Below are 20,920 nucleotides of genomic sequence, written 5' to 3'. Positions count from 1 at the left end.
CCCGCCCGCAGTATGTAGGATTTGTATTTGTATAACTATTCTATGTATGTATAACTATCTATGTATCTATGTATAACTATTTGTAGGATTTGTATAACTATTCAGCCTACGGTAACTGTTATTGGGTTTCTCTGTTTTGCGTTCCGATGCTATTTCAATCTGTGCAGTTCACTGTTACTTCAGCCAGGGTTTGAAGGAGCTTTAAGTCTAAGTAGATTTCCGTTTAGCCAAGGGCAGATAGTTTCGTAAAACCCTAATATCATATCACCCAAGCAACAAAGTGAGTTTTGTTATACTCTTATGGTGGCCTTCAAGACCAATTTTGATCTTAAATGCCATCATAAGAGTATAATAAAACCCAAATAGTTACTTGGGCATGCACGTTCATCTTGCCCAACAATGCAGCAAAACCAACCGGGGAAGAAAGGTATTCACCAGCAAACATTTTCGTACGTATATCAAAGTGACAAATATGATATACGTACCGATATATATCTAGAAAAATCGCATTCGATGCGCGAAACCAGCATATGCGTACTGTTTTGGAGGCGATATACGTACTGCAAATTATAGGAAAACCATTCACATTCATAAGTATTTGTATACGATGAAATTCGACTCAGCATGATTAGTTCCACAACGCTATACAATTCTGTGACGAAAATCGTATGTGAATCAGTTACTACCATTTGGTACGAATAAATGTAAACTAGGGTGCGCTTTAATAAACTTTATGTACGATTTCGAGTTTGTTTAGCGATATTTAAGATGATTTTCACACATTATTATACGATTTGTGGTTTGCTGGGTCATCAAGTGCTTCAAGCAGAGATGCCAATGTTCCTGATATTTGTGCATGCATAAATTTGGGACCCTGTGATTTTCTCCTGAGTATTTTATTTTCTCAGTCTAATCTTTTGTATAACAAAAATACCTTATGGAGTACTTCAAACTTCAGGTATGTTAGTAAAACAAGAACTCACAGGAACTAAAATAATTAATGGGTCCCAAGTTTATACATGCACAAATATCAGTATCATTGGCATCTCTGGCTTCAAGTTTTATACAATGGTAATTTAGAGGTGCCGTTGCAACATTAGTAGCTGGAACGTCCACGGGGCACGGGATATACCACTATAGGCAAAAATAAATCCAGATGAAGATGTGCCAGATGAAGTATCGCCGCGAATCTGTGGAGATATTGCGCAAATTACCGAAATCTCTTCATCAGGAAGGCAGTAAACGAGGTCGATTGTTCGTTCAAGGGTTAACTAGTTTAGAAATTCAAATCCATCAGTCACATCAGCCCTAGCAGCAGGAAACCAGGAAATTTGCGACTGGTTGTAATCACTAAAAGCAAAACCTAGCTGCTCTATTCCGTTTTTCGAAACTTGATCTTCTGTTTTTTTGTTCTACAGACTTCGCCGCCAGCTGTTAGAGTACAGGATATTTGCCGGGCAGGTGTCACGATCCTATTGTAATCACCACAAATGCGAACGCTTGGGTCTAAAGACCCTCCTCACGTAACTCACGGATCGATAGGATATGCTCGTCTATAAACCAGACTGCCTTACTTCTATCGGAAGGGATGTAAACTGCTACAAGCAAAAACTTCGTGCCTCTGATAACAGCAGAAACATAGACTTGTTCGAGAGAGCTTCCATATGATTGTTCAGCAATGGCAATCAATACGCCAGCAAACGAACTTTTGTGACTATTCTTCGAGCTACGATCACATCGATACACGTTGAATGCGGCTCCAAACAGTTTAAGGGAATTGATGCTACCATCTAAGTCGATTTCAGTTAATTTAAATACATCATAGCTGCTATCATTAGAGGCAACGGAACACGTTGTCTACTTTAGTCCTTAAGCGTCGCACATTCTGATAGTACGCGCCAATACTATCCGGTTCATTGGTGTGTGTAGAGAGTTCCAAAATAGTACTCTCTTCATGTGGAGATCCCAAGCTGGAAGCGGCCTATGGTCTTCTGACAGCAGATCTTCCTGAACTACGAGGCCCACTAGCAGAATATTGTTGAACGAATATCCATGATTATCCTTCGCAAGCTGGAAGGGACGGCTGCCTTCATCGGATCGTGCAGTTTTCTCCGAGCGTCTGTTTCCCAGGCTAGGGGCTGCTCAAAAAAAAGTTTCCGAATACGACATGCATCAGAAGCCTAACTGCAATCCAGTGCTAAGCGCCAACAGATGCTGCCGATCTGTAGGAGAAAGAAAGTTGCATATAAGAGGGCAAATAGAGGGCAAGACGGCATATAAGTCAACACCCCTAACAAAGGATACCCAATCGTTTAGGCCACAAAATTATTGGCGTAGATTTTTCATTTGAAATTCGCCCAAAAACGTTGGGAGAATTAGTGATTTTCGAAACATCGTTTATCTTTAGCTGGTCCACTTACTCTAGGGACCTGGCATAATGGGGGCCTTCTCGCTAATCGTCAGTCATAGAAGGATCTTCTTCCGGTATTTGGTGGTCTTGTCATCCCCAACAACTGCGTCGTCGCGCTTCATCGGAAAAATGTTTTCGACCAGCACCTTCAGCCGCTCTTTCTGGATGATTACTGGCTGCTCAGACACGGCCGGCCTCGACTGATGCTTTCGCATAAAAATAGTCCGTTTTGGTCAGATACTTCTTCCCCGTTTGACCAGTTACTCGGATCTCCCGACCCAAGGCACGGAACGATAAGGTCACCTTGCTCTTCAAAATCTGCTACACCTTAAGGTTGCCCTTGCCTTTCTCCAGAAGAAAGGAGATGTTGTAAATGCCGGATCGGTTATATCCGACGGATATAAAGCGCTCCAAGATGTCGAACTTCTTCGTTCCGGGTGGAACTGACAGTACGAACAAACCATCGAGCGTAGTTGCTTGACCGGTTTCGTCATCAATTGCATCAACTGCTGCGTATCAATTGATAACGCTATTAACCCCTCTAAGGTCTACATCATTTTTAGCACCGCAAAATTCACTAAAATGGCCGTAACTTTTTTATCTTTCAATATTTTTTCACCAAATTTGGGAATTTTTCCGAAAATATTTTCTATTTTCATAATATCTGCAGATAATGGCCATATGCCATATGGCCCCGGAGTTATTCTGGAATTCCTTGGGGGACCGTGACATGCCTTTTTTTAGATAAAATTGGCAAATATATAAAATTTGTTTGAAATCTGTTGATTTTTGTAAACATATCATCGACTGGGGACATACCAATTACTTTGTCGCAGCTACGAACCATGGTGCGCGCCATCCGGATCCGGGGGGACACCATGATCACGGAACTGGTTCCCATAAAGGAACATTTCAGCATCAGTAAAGTATGTGATGTCGTATATCAAAAAACATCAGCATTCGACAAAATAGCGATTAGTGATCATCTCATGTCTTTCAGAGGTCGACTGCACTGAATTTTGCAGATTAAGCAATCAAATGCAACAACGATCCACAGGTAATCTGAAGAACGGTGGCGTAAACAGTGCATTGTCGCACTGACTGAACAAATGCTTCGTCCGATTTATCTCCACTCAATACTATTCAAAGTGAGTGCTTCGCTGACGACATCAGCATCCTCGTCAAAACTTTAAGACCCCCGGGAATCGATATGCTACCGTGAACAAATCAAGGTCTATCTGCTCAAAATGTTCGTTCCCCGATGAAAGGGGTATCCTGCGCATTTGAGGCCAAATCTGCGTCACTCTGTACGCACTGACCTGATAAAGGGATTTCGTCTTCTGCAATATTACTCAAAATACTTCAAGCTATAAAATTGCTGAAGTAAATATCGCTCTATCTTGTTTCGTTTTGAAGATAATTTCTGGATTTTGGTTAATTTTAGCGTCACCCTAAAATAATTCATGCCAAAAAAGCGACATCCTAAATCAACATTTTGTTGCTAACACGTAAATAGTCTAAAATCAATGACTACTGAGTAAACAATTTATTCCACCTAATTTGACTTTCTGGACCACAGTGCATTGTCCACGCAAACCGGATAACGAAACATTGGAGATCATCCTTTTGGCGAGCGAAGGGAATGGTCAACTCCAGACCGCCTACCGTTGTCCCTCTAGAGTCTGCGGATCAGGAAGCTCTAACTCCCAATCACTTCCGGCTGGGCAACTCTTCTGGGACGAAGTTCCTACCGACCGAACAGCTGGATGTACGCTCTACACCAGGGGCGGACTGGCCGACGGGGCAACCGGGCAAATGCCCGGTGGGCCCCAGTAAAAATTTCGTTGTTTCACAAAATTAGATTTTCCAAAAAATTTATTTCAGTTAAACTCTTTCATCGACTCACGAATGTTCAATTGCTTTTGTTCAATTGGGGCCCCATGATTTATGAATTCATCCGATTTGGTGATTGAAAATTCAGGTTCAAATGGGACTATTGGAGCCCCGTACTTTAAACCAATGTTGCTATTCAGCGATAAAAGTACTGATTCGGTTCGAAACACACTCAAAGGTGATTCCATAACGTTAAATTCTCTGGCCATGATTTTCTAGCTGAGAATTATTCAATGAGAGTGAGAGAAAATCGAATTACCACTCACTCTTTTTCATGCATGATTTCATCGCTAGTGATGCAATCAAACACGAATAGCTCGTATTTGGCTCATCGCGATGATTTATCAATTTTGGAAAACAGGCAAAAGCGCTTTCGGATATTGAATTATACCGTCAAAAAACTTGTACCTAACATTTATGTTGGTTTTTCACCTATACTTTACCTATACCTATACTATACTTGGAATATACATTTTTGCGACATAATACATAAATGCACTTCAAAAAACCAACGTTCTTCTACACCCAGAAGACTTTTAATCTCATAAAATTATTTTAACATTTTATTCTTAAATTTTCAACATTCACGTTAAGTGCAGCATAAATCTTTTTTTCGTGACAATGACAAGCACCAGCAACGATTGCAAATGTTTACAAGATATAAGCGATTTATCAGATATGTTGACAGGATCAAATTTTGAACAGTGGCCGACGGTATTTTTATTATCAGCCTTCATCGTTAGTCACACGAGAAGAAGATGTATTATTTTTCATAGCTTCGAACCTTCGAGGCACCAATTGATAATAATAATATTGCAGCAGGTTTGCATTTCATTGAAACTAAATCTTGAAACTATTTTGTTTGTCCTTGAACGAGCAATATTTTTTTTGTAATTTGCCAAAAAATATGCTTGTTTACATTTCATCGCAAAATACATTGTTGGTTGGATGACAGCGATTAACGATGATTAGCGATGAGTGTGAGACAGAGATACCGAGCGAGTATTTGCGAGCGTAATCAATTCATATTTTGCCCACCAGTTTTTGCGTCGGCGATTCATCGCGAGCAATCAGGATACGATAGAGTTGCCAGTTGATAAAATTCAAATCGCTGACGGGCAGGTGATGAGTCTTCATCGTGATGAGAATTTGCAACATTGCTTTAAACCAATTTTAATTAAACTTTTTCTTTGACTCACGAATGTTCGTTTGCTGTGGCCCCTTGATTAATAAAATCAACCGATTTGATGATTGAAAATTCAGCTTCAAATAGGACTTTTGGGGCCCCGAACTTTGAACCAACATTTCTCTTTCAATTGAACTTTTTCTACGACTCACGAATATTCAATGATTCATGAAATTATTTAAGTTGAGCTGTTGGGGTCCAAGTTCCGAAAATATTACCAGCTTCAATTCTGAGTATTTAAAAGTAGAATTAGTATTTCATCCGCAGTTATTTGACTACTAAATATTGAACTGTCGGCTTAAGAATACTCACTTTTCATTCAGTGGCGACGGTCCGTTATCGATCCTGCGCCGAATGAATTATGGTCCTACAGTACTCAATCCTGCATCGAACACCTGCATCATCCTCGATAGCGCACATCTATCAGTGCGATGTCTGCTCCGAACCCAGATAACACAAGATCGTAATAGAAAGTGCACATTAAGTCGTTTGCATGTCAATATTACATTGGAATTGCATAATGATTAGAGTATGTCAAGGCAAAGTGTACAATAAGTTGTTTTGCGGTCGTGCGTGTCGTCATATACAACTTATTGCTCTGAATTGTAAAGCAGTATAGATGACTGTAACATTTAGTTATATCTTAATCGTATATTGAGGATTATTAAGTTGCGTGTTCCAAAAATTATTGTATAGAATGCAAGATAGAATTATCAAAATTTTTGGACGTATATTGCCTCCACTTTGGTACTTATATGTTCTTATGTGGTATGAAATATAACTTTTTCGTGCGGATATGATTTCGTATCTCTCAGTTGCAACCGAAATATACAAACCAAATTGTTTACTGGGAAGTCTACGGCCTTGATTCTCTGCTTAAAATAATTTTGGCTACTCTTTCGTCGGGCATTCTAGACACGTGACCAGTCCAGCGCAGACTACCACACTGTACTATCTTCATTATAACAGCATATTTGCATTCCTAATATAGCTCGTGGTTCATGCGTCTGCGCTACACTCCATTTTGGATTTTGTCAAATTTTACGCTAAAACCCCAAGCATTCGTCGATCAGCTCCTTTTAGCGTCCATGATTCATGTCCGTAAAGGGCCACCGAGAGGATTAGTGTTCTCTATAGCGTCAGTTTTATGCGAATTTGCAAGCTCCGGGACTTCAGCTACAAAATGTAATACCTGCGTAAAGGCCAATTCGCAGCTGAAATTATTAGTCGTTTTATTTTGAGACTTATATCGTTGTCACATGTCACGAGCGTACCACAATATATTCAGTTCCTCTTCGGCACCAACACCATTTGGATTTCCACACCATGTACTTCGTTTTGGCGCTGTTAATGGTAAGTCCCAATTTTTCAATAAATGACCTAAAGGCTTCTTTCCCTGCTCTACTTTTGATTTCGGTGATATCGACGTCATCCGCAAAATGAAAAAGCACATGAGGTTTCATCTGCTATTCTGACTGATAATTTTTACTCATCCAGCATCACACGAATCAACGTGACTAGTTCTGTGGGAAAACCATGTCCTAGCGTTAACTGCCACAGCTCATTTCGTTTGACTGAATCGTATGCCGCCTTGAAATCCATAAAAATATAGCGAGTCTGCAAGTTGTACTCCCGGAACTCCTCAGTTACTAGACGCAGGGTAAATATTTGATCCATCGTGAAGCGACCCTCATGAAAACCAGCTTGATACTCGCTGACGAAGAACTCAGCTAACGGACTCAGTCTAAAACACAGGATAGGGAGAGCACCTTATAGGCAGAATTGAGCAACGTAATGCCTCGACAGTTTTTACTCTCAAGTCGATGTCCGTTTTTAAAATTATGGGAAATGAGGCCAATCAACCACTCCTCCGATATTTATTTTCCTCCCATATTCTGTTCCTGACAATGAGGTGGCGAATTGTTTCGTACAGCTGCTCGCACCCCGGTTTTAGAACTTCAGCCAGGATACCATCCTGTACAGCAACCTTACCGTTTTTCAGCTCACTGATTGCTCTTTTGACCTCCTCCTGTGTTGGTGGCTTCACAGTTTGGCCGTCGCTCAAAACTCTTTTCCTGTACCTGCTGATCTTCGTGTTTACTTCTCTATTCAACAGCGTCTGGAAATACTCTTCCACCTTGCTGCTACCGTCGTTTTGCCAGTAAATGGATATTGTCGATAGAACAGCATCTGTGGTGGTGGCTGAACAAACTAAAACTCAAAGTAGCGAAGATTGAGTTGAAGAAAAATGCGTCCAAACTTAAGTACCGTGAACCGCTATTATGACGCACACGCTAGAAGCTGGTGACTCGGTCCTAATAACGACTGAGTTTGTTTTGTTTCGAGCATCGAGCCGCTATGCTGCCCGTTCTCCCGATACTCGACAGTCGACAGTGCCTGAGTCGAGTCGAGTTACACGACATGATTTACAAAGTAGAGCCCATATTCATTCGATTTACTGTCCTTGTAACGCGCCTTGTCTTTAGAGTAGATGTCGTTTTTTGTGTTAATTTACTATCATGAGAATATTGCAAACTGGGGCCCCTGCTTTGGGGGCCCGGTGGGCCCATTGGCTCCCAGTCCGCCCCTGCTCTACACTTCGGAGTAGTTGGAAGTAAAATCTTTCACGTAAAATCCGTATTGCTGCGTACGCTTGCGGAATGTGCCTGCGATATGTCATTCATGCCTGTTACCTTCGAGGTACGATGCAGGTCTAACAAGTCAGTCGTCGTATGTTCGAATCTCGTTTAAGCGTTGCTGCTAGATAGTCAGTAAGATAGCTGCACTAGCCCCGTAACTATCCTGCACTCTAACAGCCGGCCGCAAAGTCTGTCCATAAAGAAGGGTCAAGTCAAGATGTTTAAGCCCAAGGTTTTTGCCTGTTGACATGACAATTAGAAAACCAGAGAGGAACTCCATCGCCGATGTCATCAACGGCCGATGGCAACAGAAATCCGGGAGCAGAGAAGTATTTGGCCGTAAGGACAACCCGTTCTTAATAACAATGAAAAAGAGTCTCATGCGGACGCAGGCCTGCCAATGACAATGACGGGCTGCTGACGAGAATCCTATCCTGGCGACAGGTGAAATGCCTGACGGGTGACCGGTGGCTGTCAAGATCTTCACTCCTTTGTGGTACCTAGTATTTTTTATAGTGCTGATGGTGCTCCGTAAAAATCCATCCAAACGAGGTCGATGAATTGCAAAATTCCTCTAACTAGTCGGTTGGTAGAAACTGGCCTACCACGATTAAAAAGCCAGCGAAAATCTGTTTCTGACAGCTCCGACCGTGTCCTATTTTCCTCTTCGCCAATTTACCGGTAAAACACGCTGCAAGAAGGCCTTTATTTGCCACTTTTCCAAAAGTTCTACTCAACCGACCCCTTATCGGAGCCCGGGGCGGCATCGTTCGGGTCGTTTTGCGAAGAGATTTCAATCTGGAAATTTAGCGAAACGCGTTATCGTCGTTTGCCCGATGTCAACCAACCGGAAACAAAGGGTGCGTATTGAGCGCGTGCAATGTCATGCAAACTGCTGAGGTGCTGCTTGGGATGCAAAGAAAACCCGTTACTGATAGCGGAAACGAATTTGGTAACATTCAAACGACATTCCTAACGTGTGAAGCCGTGAAACCATCCGTATTGGGAGATTCGTTTGCTGATTCGAGACCGTGTTCGACGTTTTTCGACCTGCCAAGTGAGCTCCCTGCGGAGGATGTGTGATCCTTCCGACCGGGGCGGGCGGAGAGGGCACAAAACTTTACCCATTCATCGTAACGTGCAAAAGTGACACCGGCAGCTGAAAACTCACAAAGCCACTCTGTGTCACGCATCGCCCCAAAGGACCGAAGCAGGAGCGGGAGAAAAGCCAAACACAAACAACTCCCCCACGCAGTGGAAGAAAGACCACGAAACAGTGTTATAATTTGACATGATTTAGGAATCTGGCGTCGACAGTTTCAGCTCCGGCGGGCCCGGCCGTCGTGATTCGGCGTCGGTTCATTGCGGGGTGAGTGATAAATCAATTGAAATTTATGTCCACATTTGCGCGAATGTGCCACTGGTGCTGAGTTGTTCAGCTTTTTTTCTGTGCGTCCTCTCACGTGGTGGGTGTAAAGGGACCACACTCGGTTGGCCACTGTGCATGCTCTTTCGCTGTCTCGCTGACAGGCGAATTCATTCGCTAGCACGGTCCAAATTGTGGCTATCACTTAGGGCCATGATTTGTGGGTTATTGGCTCGGTTGGGGGGGAGGCGGGGTCGGGCGGGGGTCGGTACCAATGTTGCAAGCAAGTACGTCGGATATTGCCTTTCAGGCCTTTCGTCAGTTAGTTGATGGATTGGGATTCGAACATTGAAGCCAATCGGAATGGAAGGATTCGAACAACTGAACCAGAAAGGAGTCAATTTTGAATTTTCACTTTGGCTGGTGGCATTTTTTTTGCAAAGCAATGAATGTTGTTAGATTTGATGGATGTGATTGCATGGATTTCAGCGAGAAAAAAAATGACCCGGAGGCTACAGAAAGCCCAAAAAACGTGTAACACTTATGTTAATTGCTGAGAAATTCTCGCTTGTTCTTCAGCCAAACTGCTTCAGCAGCCATTCTGTTGAAAACTGCAGACGCGGAACGAGCAAGAACATTAATCATCTCGCGGCGTCTCGATTGCTCCAACAACCAACGCCGCAGCTGCGAAGAAAAGTACCTCTAAAGCTGCTAGCTAGCAATGTCTCTCCGCTGGAGTCACGGACGGGCAGCCTGCCAGCGAGAAATATGTCAAATGTGACATCCGTAGGAATGGTATTACTAAAGGCTTTCCCGTGACGAGCGGCATATCATTATCAACCGTTCGCTCAGCAGCAGGAAAGTGGGAACGCTTCGTTTCACTGTCGAACGAGACGCGTCAAAAAAGGATGCTTTAATGGCCGAAGGCGGAAGTTCATAGACACGGAGAAACAACGATCATTGCTTATGCAATTTTGCTATTTTAAATAAAAGATACTCTAAATCTACTTTGATCGATCAAATATAGATTTACATTTATTCGTGTCATTTAAGTACTGAAATATTGAGTGTCACCAACCTTAAAATTTGATTGAAAAACGAACTTGCAATAAAAATACCGCACAACGTAATAAATACCATTTCTAATCATCGCTCTTTTTCTCTCTCTCGTTTCAGGAAAACTTGATTTCCACGAATTCATACCCGGTAAGTGCACAGCTAATGCTACTCACTCAACCAAAGAAGTCAAATTAGCATAGGGTTTTTTGTGCTCTGCCGGAAGCATCCGTCGAAAGCTACAGTTCGGGCACAGAGTTCAGGGTTACTTATTTTGTCACCATCACCACCTATAGGCCTACCTAGATTGATACTGAAAAATGTGTGACAGTTTGCGATGATGATAGCACAAACAAAAACACCTGCGCATCTGGTTGGCCGGATCGCCTTGATTGAGATGCTCGGCCCGGCGGCGCGGCGTAAGGACGTACTCATATTGGCCGGGCTGGCTATTGAATGCGTCAGTGAATGGGCCTGACACGCAATAAAAAAGAGAGAAAAATGTATGATAACAGACGTCACTTGTCACATCATTTGCAATTTTGGCTGTAATTTTTTTCGAAATTTCATTCATTCACAGTTTCGCTTTACTGTGCTCCGTAAGACAGGACAAAAACATTCATAAGTAAAAGATTGCTATCTATCTACTAAGCAAAAGTAGAAATACAGCGACGAGACGCTGTCACTTTAAATGACAGATAAAAAGTAGAAAATCATACATGTTATTCATACATCATTTCGGTTTCTTCATCTGAGTGTCACATATGTCTGCTAAATTATGTTATTCAAATTAAATCTGACTATTGGCTGCATGATAGAATATTTACTGGCGTGCCTAGAGGCCTGCCTATAACATATTTCTTTTTGTAATTTAATTTCATACATTTTTAATGACAATGATGGTATCAGTTGCTCGAAATGTTGTAAAAAAGCAATAATGTACTTACAAAACTAATAACCAGTTATTGGAATATCCACCGCCAAAAGAATCATTCTATTCAAAAGAAAATTTAGGCATTAGTTTTTGCAAAGTGAGGAAGTGTCTGGTGCGAAGAATGATAAAATTGGATGAACTAGAAAATTTTGATACATAGGCCAAAAAAATATTGCGCTGTGCAACGGCGGGTGGGACGCGCAACCACACTTTTTCGGTTGTCGGCCGAATGTTTTACTTACTAAACTACTGCCGCACTCTTATAATTCTATCATTCCACACACGCACCACGCACTCACTTCGGCGACGATAATTATTTTCAAATGATTGCTCTTTGTTTCTGCCGCTGAGAAGGCAGACTGTGATTTACTCGGTCAGTGCGCTAGAAACAGGCAGTCTGTTGCCGGACGTCGCCAGGGCAAGTTTAGTGATTTACCACCACCGGATGTGTTTTTTCTTTTTTACTTGTATCTCACTCTGTACGCAATCAAGACGTAAAAACCCGATTTAATCCACCTAGTGGTGAAAGGAACCTTTGTTATACGGTCTAACTTGCTATTTGAGATAGACATCGACACGGCTTTTTGAAAATTGAATAAGTTTACAAAATTTGATCAAAATAAGAACACTTTTAAATTTTGATAGATCCTTTTTTCATGAAATTGCTGAGTAAGGATAAGTAAGTTATTATTAATCTGTTGTTATTAATCTGAGTAAGTGCAAATAAAAGTAAGTTGTAAGAGGAAATCTTATTCTTTAACATATACATTGTTTAGTAAAGGTCTAGTTTATAGGTTTTTGAACTATGCATAGTTTCCTGTAATGCTATTCCACAGAGAACAGACATCCATTCACCAACAAATTTTTTGGGAATTGTTGGATAAAATTTCAAATTAAAATCACCTAATATGCTAGCGTCACCACCACTATAGTTTCCCAACTAAATGATTCTTTTGATTTGCACACTGACAACCTTTGGCTCCTCTGGCGCTAGTTTATATGGACTATAAGCGTTATGCTAGCGCCAGAAGCTAGCTGTTGTGAGTTTAGTGTAGAATTTTATGCGCCTTCAGCGACATCATCACTATAGTTTCCCAACTAATTTGACATAAGTTTTATCCAAGTGGGGACCTTTTGCTTGGATGTCTGTTCTCTGTAGCTATTCTATTTGAATCACATCAGTAGAGTTTTCTTGTATAATTTTCATCAATTTTTTTTAACCTTCGGTTACTCACGCTGTTGTATTTGATACAACACGTGTAGGTTTTCCAACGCCATATTGTTATAAAGTTACAAAACGTTGTTTAACTAACGTATATTCTTCAACAAACTTATTGTGCGCAAAATGTCATAATTGTTCAATGCATTAATAATTTAAACTGTTGGGAAAATGTATGCAGCAAAACTATCAGCAAATGTAAAATGTTTAAAATGTATCCGTCTGCTGGTAGTCGAGTAATTCGGAGTCAAAATTGGGGCATTCTTTATAATCAAAGTTCTACAGTTCCTAAACAAGCAAACATACAGGTATACTATTTTCAGCAAAGTTGTGTATTTTTACTATTTGTACAATTTTGTAGTACATATAAAAGTTATACAACAATTACAAAAAGAGCAAAAATAGAAAAACTGATTTTACAAATTCATATACAATAAATAAGATTTTTCTATCTTCGCTGCAGAGATAGAAGGTTACAGTCTTCAACAAAATTTCTTGTAATAATATGTTCTATAACTTTGCAGAACACATCAATGTGTTATATTGACACTGAAGAAAAATAAATTTTTTATTTCACTTTTAGTGGGATTAATCAAAATTTAAATTCTACCAGACGATAGAGCTTTCAATTTCAAGAAACTCTTACAATGGTTTAATAAACTTAAAACCAAGTTTTCCCAGTCAAAACTCCCTTGCACACGTTTTCTTTGGTTGGGACTATTTTGCGCGCGAGTAACTGTATTACAAAAGTTGGCGCGAGTGTTCGAGGGTTAATATCTTTTGACCAGTAAAACCAATTCTTATGAAATTTTGCATATATATTCGTAGTGTGAAAACCTCTCGTTTGATATTAAAATAATTGAAATTAGGTAAATTTTCTTCTTAAAATCATTCTAAATTATTGTTAATTTTGGTGTGGTGTATACGGTTGCTCATAACTTTCAAATTAAACGTCCAATCAAAAAATCATTCAATAGTGATCTATTAGGATATATTATCTTTCAAATGAGACTAATAGCGCATAAATCGGCTTGGCCATCTCTAAGAAACAGGCGATAATTATTACCTTGTCAAAACAGGTTTTTTAAGGCTAACTTCTAAACTACTTGTTTGTTTTCAATAAAAAAATCCTGAACAATTTAGCTTTAATAAGGGCTTTCATTTGATACTAAGATCGTTGAAATCGGTCATGTAGTTCCGGAGAAACCCGTGTCACGTATTTTTCACATTTTTGCTTATAACTTTTAAACGAAACGTCGTATCACAAAACAACTCAATAGTGATCTACTAGACAATAATACCTTTCAAACAAAAGTAATAGCGAACGATTCGGTTCAGCCATCTCTGAGAAACAGGCGATAGAAAAAATCATTACATACATACACACACACACACACACACACACAGACATTGCTCAAATCGTCGAACCCTATCGATTGGTATATGTGACTTGGCCCTCCGGGCCTCGGATCAATTTCGTGTTTTTCGACCAATTTTTAAACCTTTGTTATAGTATAACAAAGGTAAAAAAGTTTACCTATACATACAGATTACTTCGGAGAACGATAAAAAAAAAGAAAACAGAATTAACTCTGCATAACGATGTGCTGAGAAACTTAGTAGAGTATGTGATTGCTATGAGTGAGATTCGACTTGGTTGTTTGTTGCTTCTTTGCTATACGATTGGCTTTTTGCACACAACACTTCTCCTCACCAAAGTCAACGATCGCACGTCAGCGCTCCTCGGACGCCAATCGCATATCGATGTTTCTACAGCTTCATTCGTTTCCAATAGTTTGGTCATCAGGTCGGCTTCCATCTCGATCCATCTCTGGTCTCGATGGAAGATGGAAGATCTCTGGTCTCGATTGGTTGTCCATAGCAGCTCCTGGCATCCTTAAGCCAGTACCACGAACTCGGCTTTTGTTGAAAAAAAGCAACGCCGGTTTGCTTATGGGTACCCCCCCTTACCAGCCCATCGCCGAACTTGAACAGGTAACCGGAGTTGGATTTACCGTCTCCAGCCCAATTTGCGTCGACAAAGCACTCCACCAAAGTTTCGTCACCGGATCCCAGATGCAGCAAAAGGTTCTTGGTTGCCTTGAGGTACCTCAGCACTCATTTCGCCTCTGGGCAGTCCCGATTGGTTGGCCGGGTGTTAACCCCGACGTTCAGCAAACTACCAACCAAGCTTCGGTACGACCCGTTTCTAGGCAGTTCTTCTCCTTTTACTTGACGTAGGCTAGATTGATTGGAATCTTGGACGGCTTGACATTCTTGTGTCCGAACCGCTCCAAGATATTGTCGATGTATCTGATCTGATTCAACACGCAATGTCCGTCTTGCTTTTCGACCCGAAAACCGAAGAGCCTTCGTTATCGTCTCGAATTCTTCCTATGTGTGGCAGCATACGACCATTTCATCTACGTAGATAATTATGTAACTGCGCTTTGACCAAACTCGTGTTTTTAGGCTTTGACCTTGAAATGCGGTCAGGCAACTAAACTAAAACACGAGTTTGGTCAATTTCATAGGAACGGAGCCTTTCTTCGAAAACCCGCGCTGAGAATTGCGGCTAACACGCTGACGGACGAACAACGTCACGCCACGCGCAGTACCTTGCAAGTCGTAAGGGCCTGCATAGTATCGTCGTCCTGAAAGTAAAAACAAGTGTAACGACATTTATAGGTTTCCGATGGAATCCACTAATTTTGATTACACTAATACACTAAACTAAACGATTTTATTGGCTTTAAATACGTTACTCAAATATATTATATTCAGTCTAGTAGTAGCCGTCGGAGTAATCAATTATAACCCGAACTCGTCCAAATTCTCCGAGGTGTAACCCAGTCCGCTTCGTTCGATATAAACCCGCTACATTCTGTAGACAGGATTGGGCCTCGAATTTGGATTGTGGGAAGGAAATTGTGCGAATTTCCTTGTGAAGTATTACCCACATGACGGTGTACTGGTAAATGCACTAAGAAGCTAAATCAGTGCTTTAGACTTGAGACTCAAGACCGTGTGGTGAGCACATGGTAGTGGCCGGCGAGATTAATTGTTCTCGATTGATTGTGTCCGGAATCGAACAATAAGAGCCATTGTTTCGCGTGGAAAATGGTATCAATGTTCGCTTGAAGCACACTTTGTGGAAGAAGGTGTTGTCGTCTGAAAGCGATTCGGAACGTCAGGAGGTTCTTTCGATCGAACGCTTTGTGAAAAGTTAAGGTCCAGTGGTCGCGTCGAAGCGTAAAACGATTCACCGCCGGGGGTCGTATTTGATCACGTCGCGTCGCAGTTCGTTTCATCGTCGGGAAACGGATCTGGTCGTAGAAACCACACATGGACAGAGGCCGTGAGTGGGAGGTACGGGTATGAGTGACACTGAATCGGAAAGTGAACAATTCGAAGAGTCGGTTATTCGACTAAGTTTGGACAGAACTGACCTCCCGCCATTTGTAAGCGACCGAAAGGACAAACGTAAAAAGTTCGTAATGGCTGAAGAACTGTCCGCGCAGGTTGCCGCATTGAAGCTCGAGTTAGACGAACTACGCCGGCTGTCGGCGTCAAATGCTAGTGCGTCTAACAGACGGAATGAGACGCCGGTGGAAAGAGTGCCCGATTTTCGGGAAATTAGAGAATATGTTAATCCGTTTGATCCAAAAGTGCCATCGTGTCCCTCAGCAGACGCTTGGGTGAAGACGATCGATGAGATTGGCGATCTGTATGAGTGGACTCAACCGTTGCGATTGCATTGTGCACGGTTAAGTTTAAGTGGTTGTGCCAAATTATGGTTTGAGGGATGCCATACGTCTATCAAGAGCTGGGCGAACTTCAAAGCTGAGATAGTCAAGGGTTTTCCGTCTACTAAAAACCCGATCTATTACCATAATTTGCTTTCGGCTCGAAATTATAAAAGTGGAGAAACTGTAGAAGAATATGTGTACGAGATGCTCGCGACGGGACGGAAAGGTGGCTTCGCTGAAGAGACAATTGTTACCTATATTACTAGCGGGTTACGATCGTATATCAAGCGTTCCGGTATGACGATCGGGAGAGTCTCTACTGTGCTAGAGTTGTTGCAAGAATTACGTTGGATTGATAGTGTGGATGCTGTAGCCCACAACAGTAAAGCTGTGGATGCTTGTGGTGGTGTTGGATCACGGAGTAATGAGGTGCGTCGGAAGGGGGAGCAAGTCGGTGAATCGTGCTTTAGTTGTCGTGAAGTGGGCCACATAGCCCGAAATTGCCCTAGAGTAAAATGCCACCTGTGCAAAAAGGAAGGGCATATGCAGAGAGAGTGCAAAAGTTTCGGGATGAAAAAAGAGACCCGAGAACCAAATACGAAATTGATGCGAGTAATGGACCAAAAAAGTGCATTTGTTAAAAGTGTCATGTTGCTGGGTTAACGTTGAAGGCTCTTGTGGATACCGGCGGTAGGGTGTCCACCATCCAAGAAAAGTATGCTCAGAAGGTCGGTAAATTGAGCCCCAGCCATAAGGTTCTACGTGGATTCGGGAAAAAGGAGATTACGGTGTCTGCAAAAGTGTGTACACAGCTGCAGGTTGATGGGATTATGCTACCGGTAGAGCTTCAGGTTGTGCCTACTTGGGTTCAGGATACGGCGATCATTCTGGGAGAAGATGTGATTGACCAGGATCGGCTAGTTATGGTGACGCGGAAAGGCGATGTGAAGTTTGCCTGGGAAAAAGAGACCGAGCCGGAACAGTCGGGACAAATTGCGGCGGAAGAAAGTGGAGAAACCGGGGTGGCTCGGATGTACACGTTTGAGGTAAAGACGGAAACCGTGATCGATCAACAATCGTTAAATAGTGAGGGGGAGCACCAATACAACCAACAGCTGGTTCGGATGATAGAGCAGTACAGAGACTGTTTTGCTCTCAATATGAAGGAGATGGGATGTGCGAAATCGGCGGCGATGAAAATAAATCTCACGGACGAAAACCCCGTGTACATGAAGCCTCGAAAATTGGAGTATGCGCGAGAAAATGTCCTACGTGAAATTGTGAGCGAATTGCTAGATGCTGGGATCATTGCCGAAACTGAGTCACCGTATAATAGCCAGGTTGTGCTAGTTCCCAAGAAAAATAATCAGTTCAGAATGGCCATTGATTATCGGTTATTGAACGCGAAAACTATCAAAGATAAGTTTCCTATGCCAGACATCGAGACGTGCTTGCAGAAGCTGGCTGGTGCGGGATTATTCATAACGATTGACTTATACAGTGGTTATTACCAGATCCCGTTGAATGCAGACAGCCAGAGTTACACCGCGTTCTCTACTACGGACGGACATTACCGTTTTCTGAGAATGCCCTTTGGCTTAGCGAACGGTTGCGCCATTTTTTAAAGGGCAATGAACAAAATAGTGCAAGTGCTAAACAAGAAGAAAATTGTAGTAATCGCCTACATCGATGATCTGATTTTGCCGGGGCAGAATGAAGAAGAATTGTTGGAAAAGTTTGAAGAACTACTAGTGGTCCTCCGGGACGAAGGGTTTACTATTAATTTGCGGAAGAGCCATTTTTTCAAAAAATCTGTGAGTTTTCTGGGGTTTGAAGTAAGCGAAAAGGGAGTGAGACCGGGTGAATTAAAGACGAAGGCAGTATCGGATTTCCCAACACCAACCTCTATTCATGCTGTGCAGCAGTTTCTGGGGTTGTCCGGATTTTTTAGACGGTTTTTACGTGAATACAGTATAATTGCGGAACCAATGTTTAGATTGCTGAAAAAGGATGCAGAATTTGTGTGGCAAGAGGAGCAGCAGACCGCATTTCGAAAAATTAAGCAAATGTTAGTGGAGCGGCCTCTGCTGGTGTTGTACGACCCAAATGCAGATATCGAACTGCATACCGATGCTTCTAGTGTAGGCTTGGCTGGAATATTGTTGCAGAAATGTGATGGTGCGTGGAAACCCGTGAGTTACTTCAGCAGAAAGACGTCCAGTGCGGAATCCGTATATCACAGTTATGAACTGGAGCTGCTAGCTGTGGTGGCGAGCGTAGAGCGGTTCCGGCAGTACTTGCTAGGGAGATTTTTCGTACTTCGTACGGATTGTTCGGCGATTCGGGATACATATACCAAGAAAGAAATGAATCCGAGAATTGCTCGTTACTTTTTGAAGTTGTTGGAGTACGATTTCCGAATTGAGCACCGAAGTGGGACAAGGATGCAACACGTTGACGCTCTTAGTCGATCACCGATCGAGGAGCCAGCTGAGATCGAAACTGTAGCCGAAACTGTCATGGTATTGGAAATTTCGAACGCGGATTTTCTCGTGAGTATGCAGAGGCAAGATGAGCGGCTGATCGAGATCATCGATAAGCTCTCGCGAGATCCACTAAGCGATGAGGATAGGCAAATTCACGTTAACTATGTGTTCGACAATCATCGACTCTATCGTAAAGTTGATGGACGAAAGTGTTGGGTAGTGCCAAATGCTATACGGTGGAGAATGGTAAGAAGCTACCATGACGAGAAGGGGCATTTTGGCGAAGAAAAGGTAGTTGCAATGATGAGTGAATTATTTTGGTTTCCTAAAATGCGAAGATATGTGCGAGCCTATATTACAGCGTGTCCTAAATGTGCATTTTTTAAAGTGAAGCAAGGGAAGCCTGAAGGTTTCTTGAATCCTATACCGAAAACACCGGTACCGTTCCATACGATACACATCGACCACCTGGGACCTTTTCCCAGATCTGCTAGGGGAAATGAGCATATACTCGCCGTTGTTTGTGGATTTTCCAAATTTCTCTTAGTGAAGCCGGTGAAGTCTACGAATACACTGCCAGTGATTACGATTTTGGAAGAGATGGCCAGTGTGTTCGGATTACCGTCTCGTATTATTACTGATCGTGGAACTGCCTTTACATCACGAGTGTTCAAGCAGTATTGTGAAGACTATGGCATTGATCACATTTTGGTGGCTGTAGGAACACCTCGTGGGAATGGACAAGTGGAGAGGAGTAACCGCACTATTCTTACAACTTTACGTACAATGGTGGACGGCGAAGATAAGCGGTGGGATGAGAAGGTAAAATTCGTGCAGAGTGCGATCAATACAGCCCCAAACGCGACCACGAGGGTGTCTCCAGCTACACTCGTGCTGTCGTATAAACCGAAGGATGTAGTGCAGAACGAGATAATTTCAGTGATTTCGAGCGAGAACGCCGCGTTATCAGAGCCGATAGGAGAAATCCGCGATCGGGTGGAACGAGTCACTCGAGAGAACCAATCGAAGCAGAAAAAATACTACGATGGACGACGTCGACCAGCGGCCAGCTACGAGGTGAACAATTTGGTGTTAGTGGTGAAAGATCAATACATCGTAGGAGGTAGTCGTAAGCTGGAGCCGAGATACAAAGGGCCGTTTATTGTCATCGAAGTGCTGCCAAATGATCGCTACAGAGTGGCTACCGTCCCAGGACTGAGTGGTCGTGCATTTTCAACGGTTTACTCGGTAGACCACATGAAGAGATGGTGTGAATCAGCTGATTTGGAATAATTTGTCTAATGAATGGAAGGAAAAGGTCAAATGATCGACGTTTAATAAAATGGATATCGAACAGTATTGAATATTAAATTAAATAAATAAAATGAATTTCGATGGGGACATCTCAAATATCTGGGTGTCCGATTGTAACGACATTTATAGGTTTCCGATGGAATCCACTAATTTTGATTACACTAATACACTAAACTAAACGATTTTATTGGCTTTAAATACGTTACTCAAATATATTATATTCAGTCTAGTAGTAGCCGTCGGAGTAATCAATTATAACCCGAACTCGTCCAAATTCTCCGAGGTGTAACCCAGTCCGCTTCGTTCGATATAAACCCGCTACACAAGTTAGATTAAAACTTCTCGGTCGATGGTTTCTACAGTAGACGGAGGAAGAGGCACGGTTTGTGTCTAAAAATAACCCAACCAGATACGTCGCTACATTAATAAGGGGGGTTGCGCAGTCTCCTTTTGTCCAGCGCCTCTATGGTTCAAAAGTACACGGGTACCAGCGTACCACACGCCCTGGCGGGTGTCCCCTCCAGTCCCAAAAAATTTTCATTACTTTTCTCTACCGTCCCTCCATCAATTGTAGAATCATCGTTTCAAAAAAAAATTAACTGCGCTTACCATTCTGTTTCCTCACGTACAGGCTAAGATCTTAGATTATTAAAGGAACTAGATACGCC

The 20,920-nt window shown here is 42.2% G+C and overlaps 1 protein-coding gene across 1 annotated transcript in view; it reads left to right on the top strand.

Moving 5' to 3' along the window:
* LOC128732596 (translational regulator orb2) overlaps positions 1–20,920 on the top strand; it is a 414,401-nt gene that overhangs the window by 137,206 nt on the left and 256,275 nt on the right. The window contains exon 3 of the mRNA XM_053825875.1: positions 10,671–10,700. Coding sequence (XP_053681850.1) covers positions 10,671–10,700 — 30 coding nt within the window. The remainder of the gene's footprint in view (positions 1–10,670; positions 10,701–20,920) is intronic.

The sequence above is a fragment of the Sabethes cyaneus genome, chromosome 1, assembly GCF_943734655.1.
Source record: "Sabethes cyaneus chromosome 1, idSabCyanKW18_F2, whole genome shotgun sequence".
In the NCBI taxonomy this organism is placed as follows: Eukaryota; Metazoa; Arthropoda; class Insecta; order Diptera; family Culicidae; genus Sabethes; species Sabethes cyaneus.
The sequence above is the reverse complement of the archived record's forward strand: the minus strand, read 5'-3'. Positions and strand labels throughout refer to the sequence as shown.